The 12,291-nt window shown below is 52.6% G+C and overlaps 1 protein-coding gene across 2 annotated transcripts in view; it reads right to left on the reverse strand.

Moving 5' to 3' along the window:
* ATL1 (atlastin GTPase 1) overlaps nt 1-11,774 on the reverse strand; it is a 30,588-nt gene extending 18,814 nt beyond the window's left edge. For both annotated transcript variants that reach the window (XM_050975502.1, XM_050975501.1), the window contains exon 1: nt 11,681-11,774. In XM_050975502.1, coding sequence (XP_050831459.1) covers nt 11,681-11,714 — 34 coding nt within the window. In that variant the 5' untranslated portion in view covers nt 11,715-11,774. The remainder of the gene's footprint in view (nt 1-11,680) is intronic.
* Nucleotides 11,775-12,291: the final 517 nt, after the last annotated feature.

Genomic DNA, 12,291 nt, shown 5'->3' on the forward strand with positions numbered 1-12,291 from the left:
GGGTAAACAATCTCCAAACACATTCCACATGAGCACAACACAGGAGAAGCAATGAGATCATATGGTTTCCCTTTTTCTCTGAGGCTTCTCAGCTTCCCAGGAGAAGAATCCTGGGCAAGAGGATTTTTCCAGAAAATATGATGGTGACAGTGGGGCTGGACAGGGTGCTAAGAGATCCAAAAACTCAAATATCCATCCCAAAATGGCAACATCCAGAGCAGATCTGCTGCACCTGGCCTCAGACATTCCAGTGGAGACTCCATGCTTCTCTGGGGTCATCTGACCCCGTGCTCCACACAGGCAGAGAATTCCCTGCTGGAATCTCCCTTGGCAAAACATATCTGTTAGATTTTATCCTGCATGGAAAACAGATCCCTGCAACTCCCTGCATAAACATGACCATGACACCTCCCTTGGTCCTTTCTCAGCTGGAAAAGTGAGGTCCAAGCCTTCTTATCATCCCTTCTACCACATTATCCAGGGATCTGCTCTCCTCTGGACACTCCCCACCAGGTCCTTCCTGAAGGCTGACTCAGAAACAGGAGCAGCTCTCCAGCTGAGGTGTCCAAGGCTCTCACAGCTCTGGCTTTTAAAAGGATGCTGCCTTTGTGTATCCTGTGCCACTGCTGCTCCTGCAGCAACACATCCCTGTTCCATCTGCAGCCTGAGCTGATGCTCCAAGTGCAATCTGCTGTTCCTGCCATCAGCATCCCCCAGGACACTCCCAGCAGGAATCAGGCCACGCAGACACAAAGCCCATCCTGATAAAAGCCACTTTGCTGCTCCCAAGTGGGAAGCACACACAGAGTACAAGCACTTCCCACTTGGAAGTGGCCAAGTTCCCTGTGCAGGGCTCACACAGGAGGGTCTCACAGGAGCCAGATGCATTTTAAGACCTGCAGCCCTGGGATTTGCAAAGAGCAGGCTGGCTCCAGTAATTTTCCTTTCCTGGTCTTTCCAAACTTTCCAGCACAGGGAAGAGATGCTGAAGGTGATTAATGCGCCAGTCAGCTCACCTACAGCCCTGGGAAACCTCCCTGCCAGCAGGAAAAGGAGAGGGAGATGGAAAGTTCCCCCCACATTCCAACAAAAACTTCCCAGTTTGCTGCCTCAGGCTGTAACTTTCCCAAGTTTTGCCTCAAGTTAAACCTCCCCAGTCTCTGTTTCAGCTCCTGACCTTGGGGACCCAGCTTTGAGCTGTTTCAAAGCACAAGGACTATGTGTGCACACACTAAAAGAGAAGTTATAAATATCAAGAGGAATAGGATTTGCCCATTCTGGGCCTCTCTATAAAGAAGCCTCCAGCAGTAACTCCATATTTTAAATAACAGCAGCACTTTTGTGATTTCCTAAGATCCTGCAAGGAAGTACCAGGATCATTAGGCCTGGTTGCCAGGGGATTTCTGGTGGCTCTTGGACATATACTATGAGCTTTCTTTGCTCACAGCTGAAAGACAAAGATCTTTTCTTTCCATTGCTTGGAGGTTTTTTAACTAAACAAAAGTCCCAAATGGTGTGAAAAGCAGATTCTCCACCAGACTGCAGCACTAAAATCCCCCCGAGCACCGTGTCACTGCACAGGGCCTCCAGGGGAAAAAAAAAAAAGTTAAAAAAAATTTCTCATTTCAAATTTCTGAGAGCAGGCTCACAGCACACACATTTTCCAGCACTGAGCCATTCCCAACAGGTGCCAAAGGCTCCTGTGCTCTTTTTAAGCATTGCCAAGCTGCAAGGGCCATAGAAAGGATAAGGAAATGCCTCCTCTCTTGGGGTGTTTCCCAAAGCCCTGCTCACCTAAGCCAAGTCCTATTTTTATTTTCTTCTTCCAGCTGCACAGAAAGGACAGCCCAGAGATCCTTGGATAGGATGTGACTCATGGTGGGGGCAAGAAAAAATCTGTAAATCAAATTAAACTTAAATATTTCTGACTCTAACTCAGCCATCAGGGTGCAAGAGCTGTGCCACCTTCCCAGACCAGACAAATACCATCTCAGGCACAGAGACAGAGGGAAGTGGGACCAGAACTTTGGCTGGAGCCCCTCTGCTCTGGAGCCAGGCTGGGAGAGCTGGGGGTGCTCACTGGGAGAGGAGAAGGCTCCAGGGAGAGCTCAGAGCCCCTGGCAGGGCCTGAAGGGACTCCAGGAGAGCTGGAGAGGGACTGGGGACAAGGCATGGAGGGACAGGACCCAGGGAATGGCTTCAAACTAAAAGAGGAGAGATTTAATTAGATTTTAGGAAGGAATTGTTCCCTATGAGTGTGGGCAGGCCCTGGCACAGGGTGCCCAGAGCAGCTGTGGCTGCCCCTGGATCCCTGGAAGTGCCCAAGGCCAGACTGGACAGGGCTTGGAGCAGCCTGGGACAGTGGGAAGTGTCCCTGACATGGCAGGGGTGGCACTGGATGAACTTTGAGGTCCCTTCCAACCCAAACTATTCTGGGATTCCATGACTGATGTGTTTACTCATCCTGCACTAGCAGTGGGTACCAAGATGGGCACAAATCCTTGGATGCCCCTGGCTCAGAGAACTGAATGGACCTCCCAGTCCTGGGCAAGGATCCAAGCACCAGGACAGGGGCTGAGGAGAGTCCCCTGCCATGCCCTGCCACAGGGACACCTGAGGCCAGATCCCCTCTCCTGGTGCTGGATGGGATCTTCCACACCTCCTCACTCTGCTCTTTCCAGCAGCTGAACCAACAACCAGTGCAGAGGAGAAGGGATTGTTTTGTCCCTTCAAATCATCATAATCTGAAGGAGAATAATTTTTTTAAGAAGACATGAACAGATTTTGGGAGAATGTCTCCAGACACAGAAGTGGCCACGGTCTCCTAGGGGACATCCTTATTCCCATCACCTGAACACGAGCAGAACCAGGCTGTTTGCACAACACAAAACATTATGAGCAGGATATGTTGATTCCCCAGGTCCTTGGAGTCAACAGGAAAGACAGATTATATTAAGCAGGTCTCTGAACTAATTTCATCCCTATCTCTGCTTCTTTCACGTAGGCTATCTGCAGACAAAACTATCTTTTTCATATTTATATTCATATTTCCATGTGATGAAGCTTCCAGGTTCTGTTTATTAGATTATCTGCCCCACTGCAGAGCCAGGGATTATTTTATAAAATGGCTGCACACTACTGGAAGTCAATGATTTTAACTGGTCTTTCTGGCCATAAATGAATTTTTTGCCTTGAAGGAAGCTGTACCTGGCAGTGGCAAAAACTCATCCAGCCAAAAAGGAAAGGAAGGAGAGCTCAGCTTTCCTGAACACACTCTTGTTTTCACTCCTTTTCTGAGTTGACTCCTCCTTTCTCTCGGCTCTGCAATTACGTCAATTCTCCAGCTGCTCATTCAGAAATTCACAGGATCCGGCTCCTTCTGCCCATTTTATAACAGCTCACCCCCATGGCTCTGGAGCAGGGTGGAAGCCACAGATCTTTTCCATATGGCCACTGTAAGTGGGAAGGGGAAGGAGAGCAGGATTTGCTGTCAGACAGCATAAAAAAAGCAAAGAATTCTTTAACTGGCCTGACTTGCTTTGGACTAAATTAATTAAATTGAAACAGCATATTTCACATTGTGCCTGTGTGTGGACTTACAGACATGTCTAATGTAATTTATTTAATTTATTCTTCTCTAGGAGTTAATGACATGCCACTAACTATGCAATGTTTGGTGAGTGCGTGCTGGAGCCTGTTCTCCCTCAGCCATGGAAGAACAGGTCACAGAAATGCTGACTGCTTCCCAGAGTGCCACAAAGGAATCAGCCCTGTCCTCATGTGAGCCTGCACAATAAATACATTTCATTCCAGAGCATGAAACACAGCCATGTCCCATCATCTGTGCAAACACTGCCTGAGCAGAGCCTGAGGAGGCCAATTTGCCAGCCCTGCTCTCAGGCTCTCCTGGATCCCAGGATTCTCAGCTATCCTGTGGAAAGCAGGGGCTGCAGCCTGGCCTCCAATTCTCCTGCTGAAATGACAATCCCAGAATGGTTTGGGTTAGAAGGGACCTTAAAAATCATCTTGTTCCCATGGGCAGGGACACCTTCCACTATCCCAGGTTGCTCCAAGCCCTGTCCAACCTGGCCTGGAACACTTCCAGGGATCCAGGGACAGCCACAGCTTTTCTGGCCACCCTGTGCCAGGGCCTGCCCACCCTCACAGAGAAGAATTTTTTCCTCATATCTAATCTAATCTAATCTAATCTAATCTAATCTAATCTAATCTAATCTAATCTAATCTCTCCTTTTTTAGTTTAAATCCATTTCCCCTTGTCCTGTCCCTATCTGCCCAAGTACAAAGTCACTCTCCATTTTTATAAGCCACTTCCAAGTCCTGGAAGGCCACAGTGAGGTGTCCCTGGAGCTTTCTCTTCTCCAGGCAAAACAACCCCAGCTCAGATGTCACACACACAAACACCAATGTCAGGCAGTGCTGCCCTTCTCAGGGCATTCAAACCAAATTAGTGCATGGAGAACAAACTAGCAAGGAGAGAAAATCGAGGTTTGATGAGAAGCTTGAACTTGCTTGTTCCTTGGAACAGAGGATCCTGTATGCACCATGTCAGGCTGCTTATCAGCAGCTCTCAGGGGATCTCTTTGACCAGCAGTGATATCTGTGTGGCTCCTTTCTGGAGTTTCCATCCCAAACATATCACAGTGCCACCAACAGCACCACGAGCCAAGCCCTGAACAGAGCCTGCAGTCAGCCTCCATCCCTCTGGATGCTCTCCAGAGAGCTGCAGTTTGCAGGAAGCTTATCTGCCCTCCACAACAGCTCTGGGCAACACAGCCACCCCTGCCCGAGCATCTCCCCTGCACTGGGCACGTTCAGCCCGGCTGCTGCTGGCACACGAGCTCTGCTCTCTGTGGCTGAGCTGAGCGAGCTCCCTGTGCCACAATGATCTGAGGAGGCTGGGAGGGGCAGGGAGCTCCGAGCATGCACCAGGAATCCTCTCCTCCCCTCCACGGCTGGCGCAGAGCTCGGCACCTGATCCAGCCAACCAGGGAAAAACGGGGAATAAAGCGTGGAAGCGACGCGTGTGCCCTGGAGACTCAGAGCAGGGTGGTGCCCAGCAAACCCCAGCAAACCCTGCCCTGCTCCTGCACAAAGGATGCACCCCAAGAGCTGAGCCCAGCCAGCTGAGAGCCCGCAAATTCCCCCAGCACGGGCTGTAGGAGGTGTCTAGACAGAGGTGCTCCTGGGAGCCAGAGCCCTGCAGAGGGTGGAGCAGGGAACCTGGCTGGGCAAAGCCCTGTCTGACAGCCCCCTCTGCACCACACCCCCAAAGGTTCCAGGTCAGCAGGTCAGAAATCCTCCCAAACTGGGTTTAACCACACACACACACATTCACCACGCCTTGCTGTGGCACAGAATCCCAAAACGGTTTGGGTTGGAAGGGATCTTAATGCCCAGCCAGTTTCAAGCCTTACACAAATAACACCTTCCACTAATCCCAGGGTTCTCCAAGCCCTGTCCAGCCCTACCCTGGACACTTCCAGGGATCTGGAGACAGACACAGCTTCTCTGGGCACCCTGTGCCAGGGCCTCCCCATCCTCACAGGGAAGAACTTTTTCTAAATTTTCCATGTACCCTGTCCTCTGGCAGTGGGAAGCCAGTCCCCCTTATCCTGCTACTATGTGGTCTTGGAAATAAGTCTCTCTCCATGCTTCTCCTGCACCCAGCCGAAGGCACAGACATACAACCTTCCCTTTACTCTGCTCACACCTCTGCTGGGATTTTGACATGTCCACAGAACCAGAGGACCCCAGATCCAAGCAGGGGAAACACCAAATGCTGCCCATGCACTGACCAGACCCACTGGGACCTGGGAAGGGCCACATGTTCCTCTGCCAGGCTCTCTTGCTATGCTAACCCCTTCCACCTCGGGCTGCTGAGCTGGGAAATGCAGCAAGGAAGGGGAAGGCAAAGCCAGAATTCATAGTACCCAACTAGGTACTATGATCAATTTATCACCTCCTCAGACTGGATGTAATCACAGCTGCCACGAATCTGTGGAAATGATGGATCAATGACAGTCCCTGGAGCTGCAGGGCATCAGAAACAGGTGAAGAAAACTGTTATGGAAAAAGGAGCCCTGTCATTCAGCAATCAAGAATGGCACATAAACAGCAATGGACTGTTCAGGGATGTGGTGGAGTCACCACCTCTGGAGATGCTTAATGAAAAACTGGGTGTGGCACTCAGTGCCACGGTCTGGTAAATGAGGTGGTATTTGGGACTTGATGATCTCAGAGGTCTTTTCCAACCTAAATGACTCTGTGATTCTGTAAAAGGCCACACTTGGCAGTCTCCCTTTGGGATCCCAAGCTGTCCTCTCCAAAGTCAGGGCAAACTCCTACAGCTGAGCTGCACAGCTGTGTGAACAGCTCTGCCAATCCAGTCTGCACTCCCACGTTCTCCTGGCAGGAACCCTGCTCTGCAGCCCGGGATGGCTGGAGCAGGGAGCTGAGCAGGGTGGCTGCTGCTGCCAGGCTTCATCCTCACCCTTTGCTTTTTTTGGAGCAGTGGAGATGTGGAGTGCACCTTCCTCCTGCCAGCCCTGAGTCACCCAGCTGGCAGCAGCACGGCGTCAGCTCCACGTGGCCAGCTCAGCCCCTTCTCCCTTTGGCACAGGGAACAAGGAATGAATGATTCTGCTGATAGCAAGAGTGGTTTGGGACCTTCCCACTGCTGACAGGAGCAAGAGTTTGGATCATAACTGGCCCTCAAACTTGCCTGTTACAACATCTCAAATGCCAAAGTACAATGTGAAATTCTTAATTACAACACCTACTACATGAAGCTCCAGTGCTTAGCTGGCTCTGGAGCAAGAGCAGCTCCTACTGCTGTCAAATTCCCAGGCTGAGCTCTGGAGACACAGGCAGGAAACTATCTGGGGAACGAAGCAACTCAGAGTTTTTTTGTAGAATTTTTTCAGCAAGTTTGAGGTCAGGTTAGACAGTTATGTAGCTGTGCCCATGACAGCTCACATAGCAGGAATGGCTGAGTCAGAAGCAAGGTGGACACCTCCCATAGGCAAAACACTGTTGGAAGAGCTCCAGCAAAAAGCCATGATCTGTTTGTCAGGTGCAAACCCTGGGCCTGCTCCCTCTCCCACATTTAAGCCTATTCCCATATTTCCCATAAATATTTCCCATATTTAAGCCCACATTCTCCAGGGTAACACAGAATCCCAGAATGGTTTGGTAGGAAGGGAACCTAAAGAACATCTCATTCCACCCCTGTCAAGGGCAGGGACATTCCACTCTCCCAGGTTGCTCCAAGCCCCATCCAACCTGCCTTGGACACTTCCAGGGATCCATCTGCAGAACTCCCTCTTCCCTCCCAGCACACATTTTCTGCATGGTCCTTCATCTGCCATTTGTCAGCACCAGCCTCCCTTTATCTCCACCACCAGTACTGGATTTAGTTTCTTCTGACATTAAACTATTTTTACCCTTTTGCTGCTAAAATTGTCTGAAAATAAAGTTTGGTAAACACACCATGAAATTTTAGGAGAGAACATGAAAGGTTATTACACTCTGCATAAAATGCTTATGTATATAAAGTGCTTTAAATGTGCTTTATGGGCTTGGCAGAACTCAGCCCCTTCTCCAGAGCCTCCACCCCATTGGGGAGAGCTGTGTTCAGTTACTTTTCTGCTGTAACACTTCACTTTTCCTGATGGCAAATGGGAGCATTTCTGGCAGGAACAGAGGACCTGGGGGCTCTCTAGAGTGAAGTGACTTTCAGAAGTGATCTCTGGGACACCTTGTGCCTGGCAGAGTGTGACAATACCTGCCCCAGCCTCCTTCCCCTGCTGGAGAAGGTTCCAGTCAGTGATCCAGGGGAGCTGATGTAAAGCCTGCTGCCTCTGAACATCACCCAGGCCCTAAACAACATTTTAGTGTGCTGTTTGTCACCCCTGGGCTTAGCAGGGAAAATGCAGCAAGACACAACCAATGCTGCTTCCCACTGCCATGAATCAGGGAGGCAGCCAAAGCCAGAACCACTCCTGGCATGGACGTGACACGAGGCAGGACAAGGGCACCATGTCACCACTCCCAGGCAGGCTCAGGCCATCCTGGTTTTTCCCCAAAAAGAGAAAGTCAGGCTGCTCTTGCTCCTGCTCATCTGGTGGACCCCAGCTATTCCAATTTCCTGTACAATGCTGCTGCCTGCACAGCCACCATGGGACAGCGACTTTGGATGAGGACCTGGAGGGACAGGACACAGGGAAGTGCTCCCACTGCCAGAGGGCAGGCTTAGATGAGATATTAGGAAAAAATTCTTCCCTGTGAGGGTGGTGAGACCCTGGCACAGGGTGCCCAGAGAAGCTGTGGTTGCCTCTGGATCCTGGAAGTGTTCCAGGCCAGGTTGGATGGGACTTGGAGCAACCTGATCTACTGGAAAGTGTCCCTGCCCATTCCATGATTCTGTAATCACATTCAGCTTGAAATGTTGACTTGTCTCTTCTTTCAAGTCCTAGCACTTCATTTTCTTTTCTCCTTCACAAGCCAGTCACTTGGTTGTGAATATTTCTGGCTTTTTGTGTAAAGGCCCCTCTGTCTGAAACATCTCAGCTTTCACTTGTCAGGTTCCCACCATTCAGAGTCACAAAGAAATGCCAGGAAGTGGAAACTGAAAATCCATCATAAAAGGGCAGAAAACAAACAACAAACACAAAGGATGTTAACATGGTTAAAATGAAAAACAACCTACCAAAATCATTGTTTTCTTCTCAGTTTAACCCACTGTGCGCAGTGTATGTGGCAGGGATGATCCCTGGCCTGTGCTGGAGATGAGCCCCTTATCCTCAAAATAGTTCCTTGGCTTTTCCTGGCTCCCTTTAGGAGCTCTCCTGAATCCCCTATCCACCTCAAAAACCCACACCAAGAAGTATCTATAACCTCTCTAGTCCCTTTTATGGTTTTAAAACTGGATTCTTGCTAGGTGGACTGTTCCAATTTCAACACAAAATTGGCCATGATGGGAAACATGAGATTTCACACCATTTGTTCCAGTCTGTGCTGTTTAAAGGAGTGACTGGGAGCAGGGATCTCACTGGATCAGAGGCTGCTGAACATCTGCAACTGCCAAGCACGAAAAATTTCAGACAAAACTCAGTGTAATCTATTACAAACCTCCAGGACCTGGCTGGATTTCACCGTGCCAAGGAGAACTTGGACTAACAATCCTTATTTTGGGCAAAGCAGGAACTACTACTCACAGCAAGGAATTATTTGGGATTTTTTTTCATCTGCAGCTGCCTCAACCATTCAACTGGCAGCAGTTGTGAGGTCTGTGCACCGCTTGGCACATTCAGGAGGAGTCTTAAATGAGGCATAACCTGATGCTGACCTTTAGCCCAAGGCTAAATCCTACTTTGGATGCATCACACACCCCTACAGAGCTCCCAGGGATGTGACAGCGACCCAGCTATGACCGGGGGCAATCCCACATACTCATCCTAATTTGTTCTGTGAGCTTTAAAAAAGCAAATTATTTTTATGAAACAAAGGAGGGTTACACTAAGCAGCTGCCTGTTTCCAGGCCTGAATAACTAGGGCAAAGTTTGATCCGTTTCAAAATAGCGTTAATATTTTTAATGACCCATAAGCCCAGTTTTAGAACAAAGCAAAGACTTTCTCCTTGCTGCCTTAGTTTCAGGAAAAGCCCAGGCCTCCTCCTTTGCCAGCTGAAAAATGTAGCCATGGAAGAGTCACCCCATGAACTGATGTCACCACACAATGCTGCAGTCACTGGATGTAAACACAGCTTTCAAGGCAATGAGGTTTTGTTGTATAAATAGAAGAAATAAATTTATAAAGGCAGCTTTTAATTTTTCTTTCCTAGTTAAAAAAAAAAAAAAAAAAAAAAAAAAAGAAGCTTTTCACTCAATTTCTTACTCATAATGTCAACCAGCCTGGCAAAAAGCCAGGAAATCCTCTAGGAATAGGTGAATGTCTGTGGGATACAGGGAATTATTCTGAGCTGTGGATGGGTGGCAGCAGAAGGCAGCTGATCCCACAGAGATCCACCTGGATCCATGGACGCTTCCAGATTCTTGCAGAGAAGCTCAGGAAGAGTTCACCCCTCAGTGACACATCACATTTCCCGGGAGAAGGGCTCAGCAGCCCAGGCTGAGAAATGTGCCTAAATCCCTTGCTGGATGCAGGCTGTACTTCCCAGGATGATGCTTTCTCCTCTTCCATCCGGCATCATTTGCATTCCCTCCTCCTGCTCTCAGGATGTGCAGGGAAGGCACCGGCGGGTGGACGTGTGTGCAATTCCCGGCACGCACGGAGTCAGGGCTGCCACGTCTGTCACACGCTCCGCGAGACAAAGCTGAGAATGGCACCACATTCCCTGGCAAGTTTTCCCTCCGGTTTACCCCAGGAGCTGAGGACCTTCATTAAGTCACAGCTGAACACGACACCGACCAAATGAGCTTCGCCCATTCTGTTCCCCCCTCTATCCCAAAAAGCCCATCCCCGGATCAGGCGCTCCGCTACCCCAACGCTTCCTCCAGCATGCCTCCGAGCTGTTAATCATTGCCATGGGAAATCCTACGCTCATCTACACAAATTAGAATGTAATTTGTGTATCTAAACATCACAGCTCGGCTCACCCGCTCTGCCTGAGGAGCCGGGATACCGCCGGCACCCGGGAGTGAGCTCACATGGAATTACGGCTCCGGAGGAAACGGCAAATGACTCTCCTCAAATAACGGGAACTGGCCGGATAAAATCGGATATCCTGCGGAACAGCGTGTCAGTGGGAGTGGGTGAAGCGATCCATCCCAGGCAGGCTGGAGGTGGAGGAGCCCCTTGCTGGGTGCAGCCCACCTGTGGGACCAGCCTGGGCTCCATCCAGGGGGAAGCAGCAGCTGCTGGAGGATCCAGGCGCCTCTGGAGGGATCCGAAGCCTCGCAGGAAGACACCACAGAACTTCCTCCTCCCGTCCCCCCGCTGCGCTCCCCGGCACTGCTGCCTCGGCTCCCCCGGGATCAGGGGGCTGTGAGGGATGGGTTCAAAATGGGCCCTGTCTGGAGGGTGACTCGACAACTAAATCCTACAGATTCCAGAAACGGGGGAACCCCTCTAGAGGGGTGACAAGCCAGGGTGGCCTTGTGGCTCTGCCTGTGGAAGGCTGGGTGAGCGGAATCCCTGCTCCCGGATGAGGTGGGGTGGTGGCTGAGGTGTCATTCCCCATCGGGGGCTGAGGGGACAGCAGGGCCGGGGGAAGGGGCGTCAGGGCAAGCCGGAGGAGCAGCCCAAAGGCTCCCCAGGGAGCTGCCGGGGCTGTCTGGCCCCAGGTGTGCCAGAGGGTCCCGCCACAGCCGAGCCGAGGGCTGTCACCAGCCCAAGCCGGGGACACCCCGCCTCAAGAGGCCCCGGAACGAGGGGCGCCCCATCCCGCAGCCCCGCTCCCCGTCTCGCTGGTAGGGCGGGACGGGCGGACCCCAGGCCCCTCAGGGATAGCGCGGGGGGGCTCCCAGACACCCGCGTGTCCCCTCGGCACCGGGCAGCCCCCCGCCCCGCCCGGGCCAGTCGAGCCCCCCGCCCGCGTCCTCCCGCCGCAGCCCCGCCCCGGCGCGGCCCGCGGCCGCCTCAGGCCCGGCATTGTCCGCGCTCCCCCTGCTCCCCCCCGGTTCTGCCGCCGCCACCCTACCCCAGCTGCTCCTGTCCCGGCGGTTCCGGGCCATGGCGGCGGCTGCGGGAGGCTCCGTGCGCGCTCCGAGCCGCGCTGCGTCTGGCGGGGCTGCGGCGGCGGCGCGGGGCGGGCGGGGGAAGCCGGCGGCGGCGGCAGCAGCAGCATCCCCGCCCGCCGCTCGGCGCGGCACCGCGGCACGGCCCGGCACGGCCCGGCCCGCCGGGGCACCCGCCCACGGCACCCGCGGGGCCGCCCCGGCAGCGCTGCCCGGGGTGCGCGCAGCCAGGGGGGCCTCGCGGGCGGGGCGAGCCGCACCCCCGTGGGTGCTGAATTCCCTCCCGAGGGGGTGGTGGTGGGGGGCTCAGCGCGGATAGGAGGATCCGACATCCAGGGTAGCCCTGCCAAGGCACCGGGGTCGTGGAGGGCACCCAGACTGGGGGCAGCACCAGCGGCGGCCGTGCAGGGGGTATGGATGGGGGGGCTCAGCAGACAGGCTGCTCCAGCATCCAGGTTATTCCTGCCAGAGCAGTGGGATCGTTGGGGCACCCACAGTTGGAGTATCCAAACCTGGGGGCACTGGGTACACTTGGAAGAACCCACATGCTGGAGATATCCACCCCAGGGCAGGG

This window comes from Serinus canaria, chromosome 5 (assembly GCF_022539315.1).
Source record: "Serinus canaria isolate serCan28SL12 chromosome 5, serCan2020, whole genome shotgun sequence".
In the NCBI taxonomy this organism is placed as follows: domain Eukaryota; kingdom Metazoa; phylum Chordata; class Aves; order Passeriformes; family Fringillidae; genus Serinus; species Serinus canaria.